Here is a 26,080-nt window from a genome sequence, read left to right as displayed (position 1 = left end):
GTGCCGTCTGATTCTTGCTCATTTTCTTATTTAAAACTCTTGATGTTCTTTACCAAGAATGTGTTCACGAAAAGCAAACAGCCCACCTTCAAGATAGTCTTGGGAGAAGCACCAGCAGAGACACTCATTGTGCCAAGATGTATTTTACCAACAAATCTGTACAAATTACATGAGATTAAAAACAAACGGAATATAATATAATTAAAGCAAAGTTTCTTTTGCTAAATTACAGCTTGAAGCAAACCTGCAAGAAATGTTTCCAATTAGCTTCTTTAGCAAACACAAAGCATAGCTCAGAATGTTTTGCTTTCCATCCTGCCCTCTGGGTGGGCTGCCTAGTGGGTGTCTTACCTCCAGCACAGGTAGCTGAGCATTCTGACCAAGGCTGATGATTCCATGTAAAGCCAACTTCATTGTCTCCACTGCCCGTCCGAGTGATGGGAACATTGAATTTATACCTAATTCCCAAATTCTGTTCCTGGAGCAGAACCTGCCATTGAAAACAACTGGTGAAGATAATTAAAATACAATGAGCCTTTATTCAGATATTAGGGGCTTTTTTGAAGAAGAAATTGTAAGTTTTATAGGAAATTTACAACTTTTAGAACACATGCACTTATATTGAACTTTCTCCTTCCATTTTCATGGGTACTTTGGAGCCATTTCTCTCACATGCGTTGTTTGGTTCCAAAACTATTATTCAAGCAGGCACTGAAAAGACCAAACAGTCTTACAGAAAGAGCCCTATGGCCTTAACACTACCTAGATTTTATATCCTTGGGCATAATATTTTACCTTATTTATCTTAATTTCACCACCTGTCAAACAGAGATAATAAAACCTGCCCCTCCCTACTTCACAGGGCAGATTTAAAAAGTACAAATGACGTGGCAAAGACATATTTACCATGACGATGAGATTTTCTGAGGTGGGACCTAGAGCTTCCAAGGATTCTGGATCATCAGTTGGTCTCTTATAGTGAAAAGCTGTCCCAGCAACATCGAACTTCCTAGGCCAGTCAATAGTCCAGGCACCATTAATATAGTAATCATCCCCTTCAGACTTTAAAGCTAAAAAATAAAATTTTTTTAAATCACTATCTACCTAAAAATGTAAAGCTTCATTTAACACAATGTCACAGATTAATAACTGCACTCAAGTATACAACAAATATCCACTTCCATTTAGAGATGGGATTCTTGACCATTTTCTCAAATACAAATTAAAATAGTAATTTTCCATGTGACTGTCAAGAAGATATTACGTATTTATAATGCTATTGATAGGAGGGAATGAAAGGCCTATCTGGAAGAATAAAAATGTGTAACTAGCAAGGAAAATTATGACAAAGGAATAACTGGGGATGGGGTGGGGGTAGGGAGCAGACTTTCCTATGCAAATATTAAAACAGTAATCACATAAATACGGGGTGGGAACAATCTGTGGTATGCACACAGACTGATAGAAAAATGGAACCAAACAGCCAAGTACATCTGAGAATTAGTTATGTGACAAAGAAAGCATCTTAAATTAGTAAAGGAAAGATAACAAGAAATGGAACTAAGACAAAAGACTAGCTTTTTGGCAAAAAAAAAATTTGCTGAATTTATGTCTCATTCTTTATATAAGAATAAATACTACAACTCTACTCCTAGTTATATATGCAGAAGAAATGAAAATAGGTACTCAAACAAATATTTGTACATGCATAGTCATAGTAGCATTATTTCCAAAAGCCAAAGGTAGAAATAACCCAAATGTCCATCAGTGGATGAAAGGAAACAAACTGTGGTACATACAACACAATGGAATATTATTCAGCCATAAGAAGGAATAGTACTGATAACATGCTTCAGTGAGGATGAAACTAAAAACATTACACTAAGTGGAAGAGGCTAGACAGGAAAGGTCACATACTATATGTTCCTGTTTATATGAAATATCAGAATAGGTAAATCCATAGGGACAAAAAGCATATTGGTGGTTGCCAGGGGCTGGGGAAGAGAAAGTATCTGCTTAATGGACACCGAGTTCCTTTTAGGGTCATTAAAATATTTTGGAATGTACTAAATGCCACTAATTGTTCACTTTAAAATGTTTGAAGTGACTGAAGCATTTCAATCTTACCTCAAAAAAAAAAACAACCCAAAGTTTTAAAAAAAGAGAGAAAGGAATAAATGCCAGATGAGTAAATATTTAAATGTAAATATAGTTATATCATAAAATGCTAGGAGAAAATGTGGAAGCACTTTAAAAAAAATTGGGGTATGAAAAGCTTTTCTAAGCATGACAAAACCCTCAAAAACTATAAAGAAAAAGATTAATAGATACGTATGCATAATTTTAAAACTTTTATAGGAAAAATACATTAAAAAGTTTTAAAATATGTGATAGAAAAAGGGCTATTAGCACTACTACACAAAAACTTCTATAAATAAATAGGAGTGATCATTTTGATAATGATTACCATACTTTGCCAGTAACAAAAATGTCAGTTTAATTTTTTTGTTAGTATGCTAGCTTCTTCAAAAACTTCACCAGGTGAGATGAACAAACAGTCCCAAAGTGTCATACGGGAGAGAGTGTCTGACTCTCCGGATTTCTACCACTTGTCCTTAAGAATATAGAGCATTTTCATTCCCCAACCCCCATCTGCATGGCAAATATACCTGTACTTTCTTTACTTCAGATATGTTGTGAAATCCATTTAATAGTCAAAAATAAATTTAATTAACTTTTTGCAATAGGAACATGTCAACCAATTTTAAGAATTAGTCTTAAATTTGTCTTGTATTTCAAAATTTTTATTTTCAACTCTTACAGTGGTTCTCTGTCTCATTTGAAACATCAGAATTACTTAGGTTATATAAGGACATTTGAGCATGTATAATATGGAATAGTAAAAACAAAAATAAAAACAAAATCTCTAGCATCTTTGAATTCTCCTTCAATTTAAGCTCCCACTTTCCATTTTTTTAACTACTCAGTGAAGGAATCCTAACTCACCCTTGCTGGTACCATAACATAGTTTAGAAAAACACTAAGCATTTAAGAGGGGCTGAATAAGAATTTGATAAGGGAGGAGGATGTGGCATTAGGAACAGAGAATTATCAAAGGGAAAAATCTGACATTAGAAACCTTATTTTTGTTTTGCTGATGCAGAAAAGAGTCTAAAATTATGGTATAAAAATAATGGAGTCTTCTTAAATAAAAATAAAGGAGTCTTCTTGGTATTCTATCTAAATATGCATTCTAGATGTAGTCTTAATTTTAAAACATATAAGGAAAAAGGAATGATATTTTAAGGGGAATAAGAATTCATCCAGATTTCATAACAGTCTCTAGAATCTAAACCTCAAGGGATCAAAAATCAAATAAACAGAATTTCCACTTCTTCACATGGTAACATAACTGGGATTAGCTTCTCCTCTAATTGTAAACAACTAGAAAACTCACAAAATATATGAATCAGCAGTTTTTAGACATTGGCTATAAGACTATGCAGGACTGTTGACATGCAGAAAAGGAAACAAGGTGCGTCATATAATCTCTCCAGCTTTCTGCCTGGAGGCACTTTCTGTCAGTGTAGACCAGAAGAACCCAAGCAGAGCATGGTGGTCTCAATGAGTTAGAAGACAGAGATCAGAAGTTGGGAAGGCTAAGATGGCCAGAATTTGTAGAACCAGAGAATTACAGGAGGGAATTTGTTGCTGAATAGTAATCTGTGTATGCATAGGATACAACTCCATGAAGCCAGGCCAAAAAACTGCTATGGAGCCATAAGCAGAAAAATTTCGAGAGTGAGAATTCAGAGAGATTCAACCAGAAGGGCATTAAGTAGAGAATCATGCCTTTTTAGTAGAGCTGAGCAAACTCTAAACTCAAGACCACTTGAGACTCACCCAAACGAAGCTCAAAAACACACCTCAAAAGGATCAAGCTCATCTACAAGTTACTTAACAATCTTTAAAGGAAAAAAACAGAATCCATACACTCAATAAAAAAATGTTCACACTGTACATCTAATGAAAAACCACTACAAATGGAAAGAAGGGGGAAAATATGGTCCAAACCAAGAAGAAAGCCAAGTAAAAGAAACAGACTCAGAGATAACAGAAATTATAGAATTAGCAGAAAATAATTTTCAAGCAGCTATTCTAACTGTTTAAATAGTTAAAATAGGATTTTAAAGAAAAATGAATATAGTGAGGAGAAACTAGAAGATATATATAGATGGATGCTCAGATCTATATAAAGAAAGAATATATGCCAGATACAGTAAACATGTAGGAAAATAGAATGTAATTTTTCTTATTTTTAAATTTCTTAAGAAGATAAATGACTCTTTAAAACAAAAAATAATGTACTATGGGTTTTATAACATATTAAGAAGTAAAATGTATTTTTAAAAAAATTGCACAAAGAATGAAAGTAAACTGTTTTAAGGGTCTCACATTATAAATAACATGGTGTAATATTATTTGAAGGTGTGTTGTGATAAATTAAAGATGCACTTTGTAAACTCTAGAGCCAACCACTAATTAAGCAGAACAAAGAAGAAGAGCTAATAAGCCATTACTAGAGATCAAATAGAATACTATAAAACATTTGACAAATCTAAAAGAAGACATAAAAGGAGGATAAAGGACAAAACACATGGAACAAACAGAAAAATAGCAAAAATAGCAAAAATGGTAGACTTAAACCCAATGATTTTAATAATTATATTAAATATAAATGATCCAAACAAGGAGTTGGCAAACTATGGCCCACTACCTGTTTTATAAATAAAGTTATTTACAAACTTTTATTTTTGTATTATGTATGTCTGCTTTCACACTATAATAACAGAACTGAATAGCTGAGATAGAGATATCTTGTCTTGTAAAGCTGAAAATATTTACTCTCTGGCCCATTACAGAAAAAGGTGTGTCAACTCCCTCCGCTACTAGAGATTGAAATTTAAAAAGCAAAGATGGTTAGACAAAATAAGAAATAAGAATCAAACTATATGTTGTCTGAAATAAATATGCTTTAGGTTCAGGAACACTTATACGTGAAAAGTGGATGAATGGAAAAGAATTTACCATGCAAAGACTAATTAAAAGTTATCTGAATAGCTAGATTAGTATCAGACAGAATAGACACAGATCAAACAATATTATAAGAGATAAAGAGGAACATTTGATAATTATAAAATTCTCAATATATCAAGAAAATCTAACAATCTTAAATGTCTATACACCTAACAACAAAGTTCTAAATAAATGAAGCAAAATCTTACAAATTAATGGAAGAAATAAACAAATCCACAGCTCTAGTTGGAGATTTGAATATGGCTTTTCAATTTTTGCTAAAGCAAGGAGGCAGAAAATAAATAAGAATATAGAAGACTTGAATAAAGCTATCAACCTGTTTAATTGACATTTATGGAATATTAAACACAATAACATCAGAATATACATTCTTCTCAAGTGCACATGGAACATGCACTAAGATAGACAATACTCTGAGTCATAAAACAAACCTCAACCAAAGAACTAAAATCATACAGAGAAGGTTCTGTGCCCATAAAAGAATTAAACTAAAAATCAGTAACAGCATCTGGAAACCCCTCAAGTATTTGGAAATTGAATAATACCTTCTAAGCCATGAGCCGCATGGTAAACAAGAAAATATTTTAATTCAAGTGTTAATGAAAAAATAACACATCAAAATACATAGGATGAAATTAAAGTGGTGCTTAGAGAGAAATTAATGGTGTAAAATGCTTATTTTAGAGTAGAAATGATTTTAAAAATCAATAATCTAAGTTTCTATCTTGAGAAGCTAGAAAAATAACACAAAGTGAAGAGCAAAAAAGGAAATAATAAAGAGATGAGAGGAAATCAATGTAATGAAAAACAGAAAAATTACAGAAAAAAGCCTTTTGAACCAAAAGCCTGTTCTTTGAAAAGATCAATAAAATTAACAAACCCCTCACTATAATAATCAAGAAAAAGAAGACACAAATCACCAATGTGAGGAATGAAAGAAGAGCCATCACTACAGAGCCTACAGACATTAAAAGGATAGTAAAGGAATATTATGCACATTATGCCAATAAATTCTACAAGTTTATAGCTATTACAGAAATTTAATTTTTCATTAAAAACTTCTCATAAAGAAAACTCCAGCTCCAATGGATTCACAGTAGAATTCTATCAAACATTAAGAAATAATACCAATTTTACCCAGACTCTTTCAGAAAACAGAGGAGAAAGGAATACTTCCCAATGCATTTTATGAGGCCAGGTTTATCCTGATATAAAAACTAACAAAGATATTACAAGAAAACTCTATAGAGCAATGTCCCTCATGAACATAGATGCAAATATTCTTAATAGAATATTAGTAAACCAATTGCAGCAATATATAAGAAGGATAATACATTTATGACAAAGTGATTTTTAATCCCAAGAATGCTAGATTGATATAACATCTGAAAACCAATCAATGCATTTACTATATTAACAGGGAAAAGAAGAGAAAAATAACACATGATCACACAATAAACCTCAAAATCCATTCATGAAGAAAACTCCCAGAACTAGAAAAAGAAGGGAACTTCCTGAACCTAATAAAGGGCATCTATATAAATCTTCTAGCTAACATATTTGATGATAAAAAAACAGTATTTTCCCGTTAAGATTGGTAACAACGAAAGGATGTCCAGTCTCCTCATTTCTATTCAACATTGTACTGAAAATCCTGACTACTATTTTAAGACAAGAAAAAGAAATAAAAGACATAAATATTGGAAAGATGGAAGTAAAACTGCCTTTGTTCAAGTATGACATGATAATCTATGTTGAAAATCCAAAGAAATCTACAAAACAAGTATTAGAACTAATAAGTGACATAACCAGGTCACAGGACATGAGGCTAATACAAAAATAAATTGTGTTGCTGTACAACAACTGATAATTTGAAAATGAAATTAAAATATCAATATTACTTACAATAATATCAAAGAGAATGACATATTTAGTGATAGATCTTTTAAAATATGTATGTGCAAGAACTGTACATGGAAAAATAAGCATTAGTGAACACATGTAAAGACTTACATAAATCTATAGGTAAATCTTTTTACATACTAGAAGATAATATGTTTAAGATGTCAATTCTCCCCAAATTGATCTATAGATTCCATATAATCTTTTTGTAGAAATTGACAAGTTGATTCTAAAATGTAAATAGAAATGTAAGGGACCTAGAAAAGCAAAAATAATTTTGAGAAAGAAGAACAAATTTGAGGACCTAAGGCTTCCTGTTTTCAAGACCTAGTGGAAATCTCTATAATACAGTGTGGTTTGGTTTAAGAATAGCCATAAGGATCAATGGGAGGGAAGAGAAATAGATCCATATGTTCATGTGCAATTGATCTCTAACAAAAATGTCAAGGTAATTTAATGGGAGAAATAATAGTCTTTTGAACAAACGGTGCTATAGTTATTGAATATCCACATGAAAATAATTAAAATAATCAACTTTTAATGTATATCTGACAGAAAAGTTCAAAATGGGTCACATATCTAAATGTAAAAGCTAAACCCACAATTTTTCTAAGGAACACTGAGGACAATCTTTGCAACATTGGGGTAGGTAAAATTTCTAAGGTAGGACATGAAAACACAAACCATAAAAAGTTAATAAATTAGATCTCATCAAAATTAAAAGAAATCATTAAGAACAGGAATAAACAAATCAAATCACAGACTAGAAGAAAATATTCATAAAACATATATTTGAACAAAGACATATCTAGAATACATAAAGAACCCTTAAAACTTGATAGAAAGAAAAAAATAAAAAGGCAAAAATATTTGTTTAGATACTTGATAAAAAAATATATATATGGGTAAAATTAAGAAGACTGACAATACTAAATATTGACAAGGATGTAGAGCAACTGAACCCACATAACTGGTGGGATATAAATGATAAAATCACTTTGCAAAACAGTTAATTTCTTATACAGTTAAATATGTACTTATCATATGACCCACTGATTTCACTCCTAGGCTTTTTATTTAGGAGAAATAAAAATACATGTCCACACAAAGCTTGTCTATGAACATTCATAGAAGATTTATTCATAATAATGGAGGCTGGAAATGATCCAAATCTCTATCAACAAGTGAATGGAGAAACTACAGTATATCCACACAATGGAATACAATTCGGCAGTCAAAAGCAATGAATTTCAGATATACTCAACAGTACAAATGAATATCAAAAACATTATGCTGAACCAAAAAAAAAAAAAGCCAGATGTAAGAGTATGTACTGTATGATTCCATTTATGTGAAATTCCAGAATAATTTAAAGTAAAATAACAATGTCAGAAAATAATAATATAATGTCAGAAGAAAGAGCAATGTTTTCTGAGGCTAAAGCTCAGGGTATCTGATGGCAAAGGGTATTTAGAGTATGTTTTAGACTCAGAAATGTTCTACATCTTGGTTGTGGTATTTATATGGATATATAGAGATAAAGAACTGTAAATACAGTTTGAACTGTACACTCATAATGGATATATTTTATTATATATAAATTATATATTTATATATAATATATATATATACATCAATATACATACAATAATATATATACATCAATAAAATTGATTTAAAAAAATCAAATATATACATACAATATATATATATACATCAATAAAATTGATTTTAAAAAATCAAATAACCAACCCAGTGAAGAGTAAGCTATAAACTACTAATATTTTTGTTTAGTTCTTTCAAATAGAACTTCCTTCTTTTTAGCCTGAAAAGTGTTTTACCTCAAGGTAGTATATGTCTTCCTTCATGATACTGTGCTCCTTTCCTCATTAGTTTTTAAAATCTAGCAAAATATGCTGCTTACCAATATAGTTCTTTGACATGGCAACTTCCCTGACTTCAATGTGAACAGAGCCTCTTGGTATCTGCACCACTTCCATGTAGCCTGGAACACAAAAGAGAGCCAGTGATAAGCAGCCTCTGGAGCTTTTGTCAGAAAATGAGCATTTAGTAAACTATTCAGTTGTTAATAAGTTTCCTTATTTTTCCACACTATCCTTGACTTTACAATTTATAAACTATGATAATAAGCAAGTTTGCCTCTGGGTTCAAGAATATTTCTACAATATTTGTCTTTTTCTCTAAAACTATCTCAAGAGATCATTAAAGTCTCAACATGTATAATATTGGCTTCCACATCAATGCTCTGTGGGAATTCTCATCTTAAAGAAACGTGGCTAAATGAAATCAAGTAGGAAGGGAATAGGACTTCCTTAAAATATCTTACAGGAAGCCGCGTTTAATATTTAAAGGACTGAACGAAATTTGGGGAAAAAACATTGTCTGCCAAGAGAAAGAAATTTTTTAAATAAGAGGAGAAATCAAGTGTTTTGGCTATTCCAAGTATACCAGCAGTTTGAGGAAGAGTTCTTTCTATACACTCACCTCCTCTGGGCAACGAATCATTGAAGAATCCTTCAATGGCATCACATGTGCTTCCATCCCCTCCACAGACTCGACATCTATCTTCCCTAGCATCGGATCCCAAAATATTATCACAACCTACATGCTGAAAAGAGAGAGTAATATTCAGTGTGACAAAAAGAGGAACTCTTGAACCCATAATTAACCAAGTACATAATTTGTTTATTTGTTTTTCCAGTACAGGAAATCAAAACAGGAAATACTTTCTTCTTTCCACTTTTACATTCACACTTTCATTTAGTTAACATTTCTCAACTCATTAGTTTAAAGAAAAAAAAATTCTGATTCCCCAGGAACTTATGCATGCCTATATTTCTAACCTAGATTTCTTCTTCATTTATAGATATTGTACGTGGGCTCTTACTTATGCCCTCAATCAAGAAATGCAAGAACTAAGGAAAATGGTGTATGAGCCTACTGAGGGTTGTAAGGACAAGAGTCTTGACTGGGCATTATGGTTTGCCCTTTCTAGACCACTGGCTCTACTGGATATCCAACTGTTAGTGTTAGTGTCAAGGATTAGATGCGAAATTCATACTTGGATGTATCTCTAAAACTAAATACCTATTTCCATTAGCTGAAGAAAATTACCATAAACAAAAAGGAGATGTAAACACGCAACATTAGAGGCTGAAATTCTACCTTTCAATTTTAAATTTAACCATAGAAATGTGGATTTTTATATACTTTAAGTACATACTTTGGCACTTACATATGTAATTTGACCTTTAGCCATTGATACTAGGCAAGTAATGGCTGAATTCAACATGTACCTGGATCTTTGTTATCTGAAAAAAGTTTAATACTGTCCCAGAAATAACACAAACACACACAGGATCATTGGATATATTTGGAAGCAAGTTAACCAGAAGGATAGAAACTTTCAAGAAATTATGAGACTAAGTAAAATAGTGTTTTTATCTCATCTTTCTCAGTTTCTGGCACTTAATATTGTGCTTCTTTTTAAGGTAAGACAAAAACAAGCAAGGCAAAAAGTTAAGGTAATCTTCATTTTTGTGGCTTTTCTTATGAAAAGATTCATACACAGGTCTAGAAAAACAGCATGGATTTGCTCCTGCAATTCCCAACCGGTCTGGCTAATTCTCTGAAGTAAACACTTTGGTAAGGTAAAGACTAACTCTATAATGAAAAGCATTATAAATGCTTCAAAAGAAGACAAAGTGGGAGAAGCATAGTTGTTTCACACTTCTAGGAAAAATTTTGCTATGAAATATATCAAATAATCTTTCATTAAGAACATATGGCAGCCATATGAAGTAAGAGTTGAATCTCTGTCTTCTAGCATGTTGTTTGTAAACAGAACGGAAGAATAATAGAAATTAAAGTCCAAAATATTTTCATAGCTCTAGCAATCACTATAAACATAACTAAAACACCACAATAAATCACATTTACATGGTGCTTGAATATGAATGGATAATTCTATCTTTAACTATGTATATTTCTTTATTAAAAATTAAATTACTCTAAAATGTAGCTCTCTTTATTAAAAATAAGCATAGTATTAATTAGGAGCTACCATCTGAGAAAAAAGACGAAAGTCTCAAAAACCCCAACATAAAGAAATGAAATTCATAATCTGAGAAACCTTGCATTCTCCATTGATACAGATATCCAGTGAATCCGCATTGCACTGAGTCCCATCAATCACCGCAGGGGCACGTTCAGTGTAGAAATTGTAACCTTCAGCCAAGCAGTTTAGTGCACAAGGTTTTACCCCACCTGGACAAATACAGTAATAGAGGAATAAATGGAGTGGTTCTAAGGAACAGTGATTCAGCATTATCCATGGCAAATCTACAATTGATGCAGACATCATTCCCTGATTATAAACCTAGTTGTGTAGGTTTCTCTCCTCCTTTGCTTAAGTTTCATGCTTATTTTCATCGCTTATGCAAATGGAAGGAGGACCCAATGAGTAATCTTAAGGTTTGAAATTTTCAGGTATTTCCCATATATATTTTCAATGTATTTTAGACAAAAGGCATCACAGTGGAGGTAACTAAATGTTGAAAAAATGAATGAAATAAAAGCTATTAAAAAAAAAAAACTAAGGAAATACAGTTTAAGAAGGCCTTGAGAATGACCTTGTATGACAAATAGGAATTTCTGCAAATTGTCACTTGTTACTGAAGATGATACGAAAACTGCTACTTCAAGCAGATATGCTAGTTGTAAAACAAAACTAAACTTGTACTTGCTTTAAACATCTCATATTCCATGAACATGGCTTTATCATGGAGATAAATTCTTATAAGATTAGCAAATCAAAGTCAAAATTAATTATAGCTTTAAATTTGAATAATTCTTATGAGATTAATAAAGATAAATATTACATAGTGTTACTTTTTTAGCTGAAATAATTTAATAAAAACTTAAAAAATAAACTCAAATAACTAAAACATCTAATTTTATATTGTGAATAAATGCATATAATAACTTGAGCATTTTCATTTTGTCATTGAAATTTGTATTTTTAAGGCTGATGTGAAAAATAGGCATAAATGGTAGCAATTTAAAAAAATCAAGCAGAGTTTGTATCATAACTTCTTAGTATATTGGAAAAGTAGCAATAAACATAGATTTATTTTATTCAAAACAGCACATATAAAGCTATTTATAAATATATAATTACTGATTGAAATTATGACTTAAAAATACTTTCTGTGAACCTTAATTTCATGAAGTTTCATGAAGAACACTTTGTCCTTACTCTAATGATGCTGATAAAACTTCTCTGAAATAAAGACCACCTCTAATGAGGAAAATTATGCAGCAAGATGAAATGACATGTCTAGGTCTTAGTAAAGGTGGAAACTAGGTTTCTGTAGGGTGAAGTAAAAGGGAAATCAACTGAGTGGTGGAGACAATGATAAATTAGAGAAAGAATAGTCCATTAAAGGAGATTCCTGTTACAGTTGACTGTTGTCAGACAGCCTGTTTTTTCAGAAGATTAAAAACATAGATTTTAAAAATATAAACTCTTCTTGGCAACTCATTTAAAGTTTTCAAATGTGGAGGCTAAAACATGTATATAAGTAAAAATGGTTCCTAAACCGTCAGTTTACAACTTTTGGCTGAAGTCCATGTTTTCTTCCATTTTCAATGTCTACAGGCTATAGAACATCTATATAACTTATAACGTTACTATTAGGCTTACATTAACGATAAATTTTGCTCTACTGAGCACAGAAATAACAAATAATAAATAAAATAATTTCTTCCTGAACTGATAATCAAGGTATTATATTTATTTTTATAAGATTCTCATGAATAAAATTGCTCTAAATCTCCACAGACCTTACTGGGATTTTTTTTCATTGCTACACAGTATAGTTCTTTCCCCATTTTTTATTGTAATGTTTTGAAATTTAATGTAACTTTTTATGTATCAAGCTTTAAAAAGAGAACATGAGTCTTTTACTTATTCAATTTTAGCATTAATTTTGTAAGATGGTATTTGATAGGCAGGACATATAAATGCTATGGTTGTATTCCTTAGCCCACTCTATGTGATAATAATAGAAATAAATCTATTCTCTTTTTTTTTTTTTACAGCTGAAGATATGTTCAGCTTCCTCTGCTACAATAAGTTTTCAGAAGAGGTACCACTATTATTTCCAGAAGGGATTTAAGATGCCTCCCTAAAAGGGAAGTCACATTACTGATTACCTTCAGTTAATGCTTATTATAAACCCAGGGTTAATTTACTAAGTATACAATTATCTAGATGCTAATTATTAAATATGTTAATTATTTCAGAAATTTACTTCTCCTCCTACAGTAAGACAAAACAATCCCAAATGTATATGCACCCTTTAAAAGTAATTCAAAATACATGATGCAAAAACTTACACACAAAAAAAAAGTAAAGTCATATAATAGTTGACGATTTTAACATTTGTCTGTAGAATTGACAGAAAAATCAGAGCAGAAAAAAATCCGAAAGAATTTAAAACAGCTGAATGATACTATCAGTCAGGTTGACCTCATTATTATACAGAACACTATATCCAATAATTGGAGAAAACACATCCTTTTCAAGTATACAACATAGACAATTAGCTATACCATAAACCAAATCTCAATTAATTAAAACAATTTAAATCATACAGAGTATGCTGTGATCATAAAAGAATTAAATTATACATTAATAACAGAAAAATCTAGAAAATGTCAACTACTGGGAAATAAAAATAACATAGTTCTAAATAACCTATGAGTCAAAGAAGTAATTGTAACAGAAGTAAGTAAATGTTTTGAACTAAAGGAAATAAGAATACATAAAATTTTAGGAATGCAGAATAGCAAAACAAACCCCCAATAATAAGAACAAAAATTAGAGAAAAGTACTAAAGCCAAACGTTGATTCTTTGAAAAGAATAATAAAATTGATAAACTTCAAGCAAAATTGATCAAGAAAAAGAGAAAATACATGTTATCAATATCAGAATTTAAAGAGTATACATCACTACAGATCCTACAGTTATTAAATAGAATAATAAGAGAATGTTATAATCAGTTTTCATGCCAATAAATTGTACAACATAGAAGTAACATAAATTTCTTGAAGACGCAGATTTAGAAACTGATGTAAGTATAAAAAAATTCTGAATAGCTCTCTATCTATTAAAGAAGTTGAATTTATAATAAAAAGTTATTTTCACAAAGAAAACACCAAGCCTAGGTGGTTTTACTATTAAAATATATCCTAAGGAAGAAATAGTATCAGTCCTACAAACTCTTTCAAAATAAATAAAAATTCTATTTCTGGAAACCAGAATAACCCTGATTCCACAATTTGTCAAAAATATAACAAGAAAAAAATTTACAAATCAGTATTCCTTATGAAGATTGATGCAAACATCCTTAATCAAATATTAGCAACTAAATCCAATAACACATAAAAAGATAATAAATCATCACCACATGGGGTTTATCCCAGGTATAAAATGTTGGTTTCACATTATAAAACTATCAACTATGTCACTATAGTAATAGAATAAAGAAGAAAAACACATACAGTCAACACATGCACAAACTGTACTGAAAGGCCAAGGCAGGGAATTAAGGCAAGATAATAAAATAAAAGGCATAAAGATTGAAATAAATAATCTGTTTCCAGATAACATGACTATTTAGCAAGAAAATTCTTAACGATCTACAAAACAACTATTAGAACTCATAGGGAATTTAGAAAGGTTATAGAATACAAAGTTAATATGCAAAAATCAATTTTATTTTTATATATTAGAGCAAATAATTGAAAATGAAAAATTTTAAACGTGTATTATAATAGTGTCAAAGCCATAAATTGCTAGAAATAGATGGAACAAAAGATTTTCAATACCACAATAAAAGTGTTTAAAAAATTTTTTCAAGAGCTTCATCTAAAACTACAAAGCACAGCTGAGAGAAATTAAGAAAAATATGGAGAGATATACCATGTTCATAAATTGGAAAATTCAATATTATTAGTATATTAGTTCTTTCTGAATTGAAGTATAGATTCAACATGACAGCAGTCATAAGCCCAGGATGTTTTTCCATAAAAATTAACACTTGATTCTAAAATTTATGTGGAAATGCAAAACACTTAGAATATTCAAATAAATCTCAAAAAAAAAGAGATCAAAAGTGTAGGGGGAGCTTACATTACCTATGTCCAAAACTATATAGTTAAAATCAACCTAAAAATTAGCATAGGATTGATAAATAGATCAATGAAAAAAATAGAGTCCACAAATACACTACAAATATATACCATACCCTCAAATTAGTTTTAGATTGTAGATCTAAATATAAAGACCAAAACCATAAGGCTTTTAGAAGAAAACATAAAATACCTTCTTGAATTAAGGTAGGCAAAAGATTTTTTTAAACATTTTTTATTGATTTATAATCGGCAAAAGATTTTTAAGAGAGGAGACAGAACACAATGATCACAAAATATTAAAAAATTGAAAAATTAGAATTCATCAAAATTGAGAGTTTATATTCATCCAAACACCACTAAAAAAGTTATAAGAAAGCCACAGATTATGAGAAAATATTTGTGGAAACTGATAAATGAACGAATTGAGAATAAAAAGATAATTAGCCAATTTAAAAATAGGCAAAGGATTTGAACAAACACTTTACATGAAAAGATATATAAATGCTCAATATGCACATGAAAATGTGCTCAACATAATCAATATCAGAAAATGCAAATTGAGACTGCACTGAGACAACGTTATACACCCACCAGTAGACTGAAAACATTGAATGTTGGCAAGGATGTGGAGCAAGCAGAATTCTCGTACATTGTTGGTGGGAGTGTGACTGGTAAAATCACTTTTTTTTTTAACATTTTTTATTGATTTATAATCATTTTACAATGTTGTGTCAGATTCCAGTGTTCAGCACAATTTTTCAGTCATTCATGGACATATACACACTCATTGTCACATTTTTTTTTCTCTGTGAGTTATCATAACATTTTGTGTATATTTCCGGTAAAATCACTTTGGAAAAACATCTGGCAGATTCTTTTAAAACTAAACTCACAGCTACCCTATTGCCCAGCAATTCCACTCCTAAGTATTTACCCAAGAGAAATGAAAACATATGCCCACAAAAAGATTTACACACAAATGTTCAAACCAGCTTATTCATAACAGATGAAAACTAGGAACAACCCAGGTTTCCATCAAAAGCAGAATGGAAAAACAAACTGATTAGTACAATGGAATACTGCTCAGCAATAAAAAGGAATGAACTAATTACATGTGCAATGACCTGGAAGGATCTCAAAAACATTACGCTTAAAGAAATTTTGCACAAAAGAGTAAATATGGCATAATTTCATTTATATGAAATTCTGGAACACATGTCAAGAAAGAAAAATCAGAACTGATTGCCTCTTGGAAGAAGTAGGTAGAGGCAGCCACTGACTGGGAAGAACTATGAGGACTATGAGAATTTTGGAGGTAATGATAATAATGATCTGTATTTCAATAAGGTTTTATAGGTGGATGTATTTATCAAAAGTCAGGGAAAGTACAGTTAAGATTTGTGCATTTCATTGTACATAAACTTCCCTCAAAACAAAAAGGTAAATAAATATCAAACTGTGGTTAATGTTATACACACTGAAGTATTTAGAGGAAAGTATACTGATGACTACAGTTTATACACGTAAAAAACAGAATGAATTAATGAATGGATAGAGAGATGGGCAAACATGTAATGAAGAAAGTATGTTAAAATATTAATGATAGAATCTTAGTGGTGGGTATACAGTTATTACTGAAAAATTGTTTCATTATTGGCTGTGTTGGAAAACCAAACAGCAAGTTTTTAAACAGTACATTCTATTTTTGCAAGAGAAAATTTTAACAAGATTTAGTTTGTATTTTGGGAGCATAAGAAAACTACTTGTGCTTCCTGAGCAGTTAGTGTTTGATACTTGGCCAAATTAAAGAGCAAAAAATGTTTCCCTAAAAAAACAATAATCATCTATGGAAAGATTCTTGGCCTTTGACCAAGAAATAACAGATTTTCCTGGCCTCTTTTGAATTGATTTACATCGTTATATTTTGTTTTTTTGGATGATAATTCCAAATAGTCAATGATTATAAATTATTATTATAGTATAATGTCCATATGACCCCAAGGAAGTCTCAAGAACTCAGAAATATTATTTGAATTTGTATCTTTTCTAAGACATATATTCCTTGTAAAATAGAATTAGGTTTTAATAAATGATTTCTGATCACTTGCACTAATTATAGGGAAACTAAAACATGAGACCTTTATAGTACTATAAGTCCTTTCCTACTTTGATTTGCAAACACTAATTTTTACAAGTATATATATGAATGTATGTGTGTGTTTGTATGTATTTACATATTCTTTTATATTTGCAAAGCTCTCAAGTATGATGAATGCTCTGCCAGATTATACATTACCTCCAGTATAGGGTTTCCAGTTATAATACTTTCCACGGAAAGGCATATTGTCAAAGTCTGCACACTGTTTCTCTCGAAAATCTCGGGCCCCCAAAGGACATGGCTAAAATAAAATAAAATCATAAATGGTGTGATTGTTGAAAAATACCAAAACCAAGGAACAATGTCCCTAAAGTTAAAAGTGCCTGAACTCCATCACATTAGCTCACTCCCTTCCTTGCTCTCTGGCTATCTTTCTGGCATTTGCTTTACTGTTTTATAACCAGTATTCAGACTGACGTGTCTGAGTTGTAATCTTAGCCACAGAAGAAATAACTGAAGTAATTTAAACAAAGTTAAATGTTAGACAGTTTCCATATAAATTTACACTCAGATGCATGTCATAGTCCACTTTGCAATCAATCCATCAGGTATCTCCTTATAAACATACATAAAAACTTAGTGAAGAAACCAAAACACAAAATCCTTTTCGGTAACAGTATTTGAGGTCCAGTTGCCACAGCTACTCCCAATTCTTTATTTTAAGAAATCAAGAGGCAGGTTTGTTACATGACATTCAGCACTGTTAATTGTGGTTTGGATCCAAACTACCATAGCTGTTTACTGTCTAGCCCTGACAAAAAACATATTTTAAGATGTGGAATGAACTGGGCAAAATGCTAGGCCTCAAGTCTAAACACCTTAAAATTCAAGAAATTTGGACTTACTAAGATTTACATTTAATCTTGACATCACAGGAAATAAAATACCAAAATTTCAAAATATGTACGTGAATCGAGTGGCAGAGGAGAGAAGGATGTGGAGAGGGTGAAGAGAGGATTATTTGTTTTTAAAAGTTTGGAATGCTTCTTCTACCTAAATTTTTTAAAGAAGAAAATTCTGCCAATCTAGTTAGGCCTAGATTCCAAATACCACAGGGTCATCCAAAATTCAATCTTTAAGTTTACAAAGAATTAAAAGTGTAACTTCTCATAGTGTTTGAGCAATATGACCTAATTTGACTTATCTTTTAGTGCTTTTGAAACACTCATGGGGAAACAGTCCTCTTAAATATGACAGAATGGAACAAGTCTTTAGATAAAATACTCAATTGTGAATAAATGACAAGTATGTTACAGACATTGTCAGAGATCATTCTGAAGACATTTTACTGCCCTCCCTTGGATCTCTACATTTACTTTGTACAGTTTCCTGAGGTCAGTACATTGCAAACGGTCCCTTGAAGCATGTGCAAAATAATAGACCACAATGTGCAAATATCTGTATAGTCATCACTACTTCTTTTATACTGCGGTTCAAATTTCTATCATATCAAGTCCGAAGTCTCAGATTCTTAAAATAGTGGCAGCAGGTCAGCATTTTGTTATGAACCCTGCATTTTAAAATATTTTCTGCACATTAAAATATGACATTGCAATGCTAAACCTAAAGATTCTTCTTGCCAAATTATCCTTCTTTCTTGCCTTTAAAAAAATGAAAACAACTATTTATCGTAGGCTACACAGTACATCTCGATGAAAGTATATGCTTTCCTTTACAAGTCATTTTCAGGGAATCTCACACAAGGACCAAGGTGGTCAGTGGCTTTGCCATGTAGCAAGACTAGTTTTTAAGAAAATATTATCAATTTTAAAAAAATGCAAGTAATCTGAACTCTAGCTACAAGTTTTCTCATAATACCTACGTATTTGTAAAGCACCAACCACCTAAAAGTTCACCCAAGCATGGCTTTTGATCTATTTGGTGAAACAAGATAAAAATAGAAAAATTATAGCTCTATTTCAGGCAATAAAGTTTATGACAGCATGTTACAGGTTGTCTCTAGGTGCTGTATATAGGTAAATGATCAATGTGTCATGTGATTAGTTAAGGAAGTATTTGTTGAGAAAAAAATCTTGAGAGTATTATAAGAATTATAATAAAAGTATCATAATATTCTTTACACTATTATAAAGCATTATAGGAATTGAGCTGATTAAGAAATAAAAATGACTTTAAAGGGGAAAAACTATTAAGAATGAAGCCAAGTAAAGCCATGGAGACAGGAAGGAAAAGGTCATATTTTGGGGGTAGCTGGATAAAGGCCATCCTGGCTAAAAGAAAGAAACTGTATGGAAGTATAAGAGATAACATTTCATAGATAAGATAATAACTGGTAAATAAAAAAAGCCCTGAATTAATAAACTAAGGCATCTTGAGAACCACTCACTTAAAAACAAACAAAAGTCCTATTCTTGACTGTCTTCAAAATACAAGGGATGTAAAAGGTCCAACAGGAAGATATTATACTGTTTAATGGAATACTTAGATAACACTTCATAAAATTTCTGATCTATTCTTTTCCTGTGATAACCACTCCCAGGGTTAGCATAGTAAAAATATTAACAATAACAAAACCTACTTACCATTTTCTAAGCATTTAGTAAGTACCTATTCCACAGCACACTGTTCAGAGGGCTCTAGATCTATTAACTCTCAACACTCTTAAGAGGTAATTATAATTAATAATCCCATTTTACAGCTGAGTAAACTGGATACAGAAAGGCTGCTTAGTAGTAGTTTCAGGGTCAAGACACTTCTTTCATCTGAGGGGGAGCCACCTCTGGACTCTTTAAATGCTACAATAACAGCATAGGTTTTTAGCTTTGTTAAAATGTACAAAAACCTAGTAAGAGCAAATTGCATTCTAGACCTAGCCCTGCCATTACCAGCTGCAAGTTTCTTATCTGCTCCAAGCTACTATTTTCTGATTTACAAAATAAGAGGGGCTAAAAGTAAGAATTTTGGAGTAAGACACACCTTGATTCAATTCTAATTTAGTTATTTATTTAATTCACAGCCTTGAGCAATGTACTTAATTTTCCAAGTTTCATCTATGAACTAGGGATAACACTAGTTTTACCCTGTAGGTGAGGATTTGTATAAACTGTTTAGCTCTGTACCTGGTACATGGCAGCACTTAATAACTATTAGCAGCTGTGTGGTCTTTGGTCTAGACACCCTTAGACTAAATCCTCACCCCTCTCTTGTTCTGCTTTTTACTTCAGGGAAACAACACTGCTGGGACCATTTCCTAGGTTTCTACGTCAGTTGACTTCAGGTTGAGTTCAGGCAATAAAAGGCACTAGTGGGAGAAGCCAGGGTATTTCTCTCATTTCCTCTCTATCGCAGGCAGCATCTTAGGTAGAAGCAGAATATTTTTGTGGCTCCAACTTCGGACAACAGCCACTTCTACCCACTTTCAATCCTATGCTTCCAGATTCTCTAGGCTTAAATAAAAGTACTCCCTTCCTACATTTTTCTCATAGGAGTGGTGGCATCTCTCTGCTGATGCTAATCTACGGACTTGTCAGCCTCTTCCATTATCCATGTAATCAATTCTTTGCTTTAAATCCCCTCTATTTAAATGTTCAGAATGGCTTATATTATCATGGTTGGATCTTTTCAGGTAACAACAGTTGATGATGATGATGGAGAAGAAGGAGGAGGATCGACAAAATGGTAGTACAAGTAATAGTAGTACTTGGGAGACTAGAGAATAGAGATACATTTCCTTGTTATGTTTTACAATTTACTGGTTAAGAGCAGAGGTTGGCAAACTTATTCTGTAAAGGGCCTCATAGTAAATATTTCAGACTGGATACCATACAGTCTCTGTTACAACTACTCAACTGTCCGTTATAGTGTGAAAGAAGCCACAGACAATATGCAAATGAACATTCAGGGCTGTGTTCCACTAAAGTCGTATTTACAAAAAGAGACGATGGGCCAAATTTGACCCAGGAGGTGCGATTTGCCACCCCTTGATTTTAGGGTGTTATAGATACAACTGTCTGGCAGCATTTTGTAGAAGAATCAAGCTCGATTGCTAATTTTTGAGTCAGTACAGAATAATATACTTCTAAGAACTGATGTCAGAATATAATTTGCACAAGATGCTTATATTTTTTCTTTAATTCTCTCTAAAGTGGTCACACAATCTGTATAAACATCTATAGAAAGACAGGTCACTTTTCAGACAGCTGAAATTATTATCAGGTTCTTTCTCACTTTTGTTAGAGCAGGCAGATAGCTAGATGTGAGCAGAGAAAGGGGGACACAAGCCAAATGGCAGGAATTGGGCAAAAAGGAGGGGCACAGGCCAAATCCAGGAAACCATATACTATATAAACAACAGGAGTCCCTCAGCAGAGAGAGAAAAGCAGGAACCTCTGGGATGATAAGTGGTCATACGTTTTGGACTGACAAGTGGCCTGGAAGCCAACAAAGAAAGGTGGGAAAAGGCAATTTCCAAACGTAACCTTTTGCTCATTATGCCCTTATTACAATAAAATCAGCCTTGTAGATTAGAAGTACCCATCATGCACTGATGCCATGACACTTCTGATTCAGACTAAATAAGGACAAAAATCCCTCCTCCCTCTGGAAAGATGGAGTTGGGGTGGAAATCAGGGAATATAATCTCATACCTTTCCCTTCCCATTGAATATTCGGCCCATTCATTTTCACACTGTAGGTAACCAACTTGCCAAAGAGACTCAGGGCAGCTGCTCACCTGAGCCTGCCCACTCTCCCCTCGAGAGTATACGATCCATCCCTTAATAAATAATAAATCCCCACTTTACTTTCTTAACCTCCATGTCCCATCTCTGAATTCTTTCTGCGACAAGAACTTAGTCACCAGAACTTAGTCACTTTCAGCGCAAATCATAACCCAGTGGTCTTGCCCCTTCTGGACCCACACCAAACAAATCTAATCTCTAACTGAAAGGCAGTAGGCATTGATGGCTTTCCTATGGGAACATAATAACTTGACATTAGTCCCCTTAAAACCAGGCACCAAGAACTGGCTTTAAATGTCTTTCTTACATTCAGCAAATAAATATAAAATGTTTATTATATCACATATGATCTAGGCTCTGGAGGTAATGCAATAAACAAAATAGATTAGGTCCCTACTTCCACGGAGATCACTCTAGTTGAAAATGAGAAGGAAGAAAAATAGAGCAGGTATGGAATTGACAGTAAGGTGGTGGGGGTCGGGAGAGTTGTCTTAAACGGTAGGGTAAGGGAAATTCTCTCCAATAAAGTGGTACTTGGGCAAAGAGTTAAAAGAAACTGAGGGAGTGACTTCTGTACATAACTTTGAAAAGAGTGTTCCAGGAAATATTAAATGCAAAAGCCCTGAGGCAGGAGTGAGTGGCATGGAGGATGGAAGGTCTTCTAAAGTGTAAATTATAGTAGACTTGGGGACTCAATCCCATGCCTGTTTCTAGAATATGTCAGTGAGGGCTTTATGCTTCTGATTTCAATATTTCCTTCAGTGAATGCTCTGAATCTGTGTTGATTAGAAATAAATTCAGTAGGAGTTGTATATTCTAGTTCCAAAGAATGAGAGAGATCAAAGAAAACAGGAATTTCTTAAGGAAAAATTACATGAAATATATTTCTGTTTTGTTTAAGAGTAGTGGAGAATTTAAGGAGTAATGCTTTTTAAATTACTTAAGTAAAATAAATGCTGACACTATGCAGAAATCCTAACAGAAAGCAGTAGGCATAAGCAACAAAACTTTTATGTAAAGCCTGACAGGTTTTCAGCCTCCTAGTGTTAAACTAATCAAACATCCTCTCCTTCTAAAAAGCAACCAGCAGGGCCCCACATAAATCCAGAGAGCAATACTACATGTCTCAGCATCTTTTGATCTTAGTATTTTCAAAGATAGAAAAAAAATTAATATTGGCACCTTTATCACCACTTTTTTTTCAGAGATTTGTGTAAGTTAGCACATTCTATAAGCTACCTTATGCTTTCAATTATACTGATAGCTTTAAAGAATCTCCTCTTGACTAAACTCAATGCTTGTTATTGGTGGATAAATCTAAAATAAAAAAGAATAATTTATTGGGGCATAAAAACTGCTATAGAAAGAAATCCCAGTTTCCGCTGATAAACTGTGCAGTGGCATTTCTATTACCAGAGCTGTAATCCTGGTTTTGTCTGAAAGAATAGGGTGACCTTGGAAAGTGCTGGAATCGCTTTGTGCCTTCTTTCTTTCATTTGCAAAATATGCCCTTATCGTTAAGAGAAACATATCTCAAAATGTTTTGCAAATGAGGAAAATTCTCCAAATACTGTACTATGTCTTATGGGTAATAAAGAATGAGAAGCAGGTGGAGAATGAAAACTCTTTTCCCCTTTTCCTTTCCTCTCTTTCTCCTAGAAAAGATGGGCAGGCTGGGAAGATACCAGGATTTCTCTGGGCTTGGGGGAAACAGCAAAATGAGCAAAACTGGCATTTTATTTTTCTACTCCTTTTCTTTCTTTTTCCAACCTTCTGCTTCTTCTTTTTTTACTTCCATGCCCAATGGACTTTTCCTTCTTCACTGTTACATTAGACCAACCTTCTACACTCCCCAAATTTAATGTTCTTCCTCTCCAGGATAGCAACATATTCTTAGCCAGATATACCCTGTTAGTTGAGGGAACACAAGTGGAGGTTGGACTCCAAACCTTGCTATGCTTAGCAAGTCATGCACTTGACATGGGGCTGTGAAGAAGGGACTTATTTCTTTTTGTTCACCCAGACAGGTGTCTTTTTAAAAATTGCATAAAGATACCACACAGGCTAACAGAGGCCATGCTTCCAGACTCTCTCTTACAAGTTGCAAACAAAATTCCTGATTTCCTAATTATCAGGTACTTTCTTATCATCCCTTTGAAGTAATTCACAAGGGCATTTCCAAGGTTCAGTGCATGTTGTGAATCATCTCACAGTTTTGAAGCAAATCTTTCATCTTTTCTCCCTCAAATACTTTCTGCTTTTGGGGGGGGGTAGTTTCACTGTACATCTACTTTTAAAGAAAAAGAAAACAAAAGCTTGATAAACCTACATTGTCTAAACAAACTTGAATCTAGCTGTCATGTCTGATACCATAATCTTCTATGCAAGTTTTCAAAATTAAAGCTATTTCTATATGCCTTGTTAGTCTAAATTTAATGAAAATGCCATCTATCCATAGGAGGACCCTTTCCCCATAGCCTATAAAAGTGTTAAGAAACAAACTTTTACTTTGTGATTTTTTAAATGTCTCTTTAAAAAACAAAATAAATAAGCAAGCTCTATCAGGTGCTTAAAAGTTAGTCTTTTTTCCTCAAAACAAGATGTACACTATAAAATTCATACTAATCTAAAGATAATGGCACTGCTCCTGTTATCTTTTGCCATTATACATGTACATATATACATTTATAATGTATATGAAAATATATTTTATAAATTAATATTAAAGTATATTTACAAGAATAACACAGTTGATACATATTTGTTTTCTAATTATAACTTGGGGCACAGTTGTAACATTGTTAGCTAATGGATCCCCTTTGTACCTTGTCATCACTTATCCCACACCTTACCCTGGGGGCAAAGTCTGTAAGTTTCATAATTTTTTCAGTTATCTGTTTCTGCTGCAGGGTAAGGTTAGACCACAAGTAAGACAATGTCCCAGGTGACCAATCTCTTTCAGAGAAGGTTACTGTGCAACACCCACCTCCCAAAGGCTCCATCTGTTATATGAGGACTAGAGTGCTACTCAGAAATCCCATGCCTTACTGAGTGCCCTCCATGGTACTGGCCTATTGCTGAACTTCAGTTTCTCGCTTTAAAATACTTGAAAAAAAACTTGCCCTTCCCTTTTATAAAAGTGATTTGAAGATTTAATGAGGTTATATATACAGGTACTTTGTAATCTATAAAACATCAATGGATACAATGATAGCTACACTGTACTGAGTATAGATTCAGTACTAGGAGGGGCAGTGGATGTTTTAATGTGTTACTTCTTTTAATTCTTAAATAAACCTCCTAGTTTGATATAATTATACTCTACTTATATAGGAGTTAGCTGAAGTTTAGTGCAGCCAGGTGTCTTGCCAAAGTCAGCTAACACCAATCCTACTATAGTCAGGATTAAATTTAAGTCAATATAAATCCAAAGTCTATACTTTTTTCAGTACAATCCTACCGCAAATATAGACTATACTTTTCCTGTGTACCACAATCAAGGCAATAACACTGTTTAATGACCTTAAGCAATGGACTGAAGAAGAAAAAGACTGCAGAATAGCATGCCCCTCTAGCAAAGCTGACTGAAAAAATACCCAGGTACTACCCAGTCTATGCTTAAATTTTAGAATAGACTATAGATGACCTGGAAAACCCTTTGTCTCCACAATTTTTTATAGTCTTGATGAATAAAATAAAGGAGGAAACGAGATGTTTAAGATGTAAGAATAATGTGATTTCATCCCAGCCAAAGTGGATCTTAGGCTTTTCACCAGAAGTTCTATCCTAGTCACATTGTCAAGCAGACACACAAATCGCAAATAATGTGGAATAGGAAAAACACAAGGATTTTCTTGGTTTTGGAAAACAGCTAAGCAACACCCAGACAGTCTTTTTAGAAATGTAGAAAATTCCTTTTCATGGTAGTTAATACTTCCTTAGCTTTAGATATAAAATTTGGTTTATAACCTTAATATGGCCATATTTTTACTCTTTACAAAA

At 32.5% G+C, this 26,080-nt stretch overlaps 1 protein-coding gene across 1 annotated transcript in view; it reads right to left on the bottom strand.

The window, feature by feature from the left end:
• Positions 1-26,080, bottom strand: part of ADAMTS6 (ADAM metallopeptidase with thrombospondin type 1 motif 6) — a 254,223-nt gene that overhangs the window by 48,768 nt on the left and 179,375 nt on the right. The window contains exons 14-19 of the mRNA XM_015245058.3: positions 17,517-17,619; positions 11,153-11,286; positions 9,505-9,628; positions 8,924-9,004; positions 907-1,070; positions 352-490 (exon numbers count right to left, since the gene is read on the bottom strand). Coding sequence (XP_015100544.1) covers positions 352-490; positions 907-1,070; positions 8,924-9,004; positions 9,505-9,628; positions 11,153-11,286; positions 17,517-17,619 — 745 coding nt within the window. The remainder of the gene's footprint in view (positions 1-351; positions 491-906; positions 1,071-8,923; positions 9,005-9,504; positions 9,629-11,152; positions 11,287-17,516; positions 17,620-26,080) is intronic.

This window comes from Vicugna pacos, chromosome 3 (genome assembly GCF_048564905.1).
Source record: "Vicugna pacos chromosome 3, VicPac4, whole genome shotgun sequence".
NCBI lineage: Eukaryota > Metazoa > Chordata > Mammalia > Artiodactyla > Camelidae > Vicugna > Vicugna pacos.
This window is presented reverse-complemented; position numbering and strand designations above follow the sequence as displayed.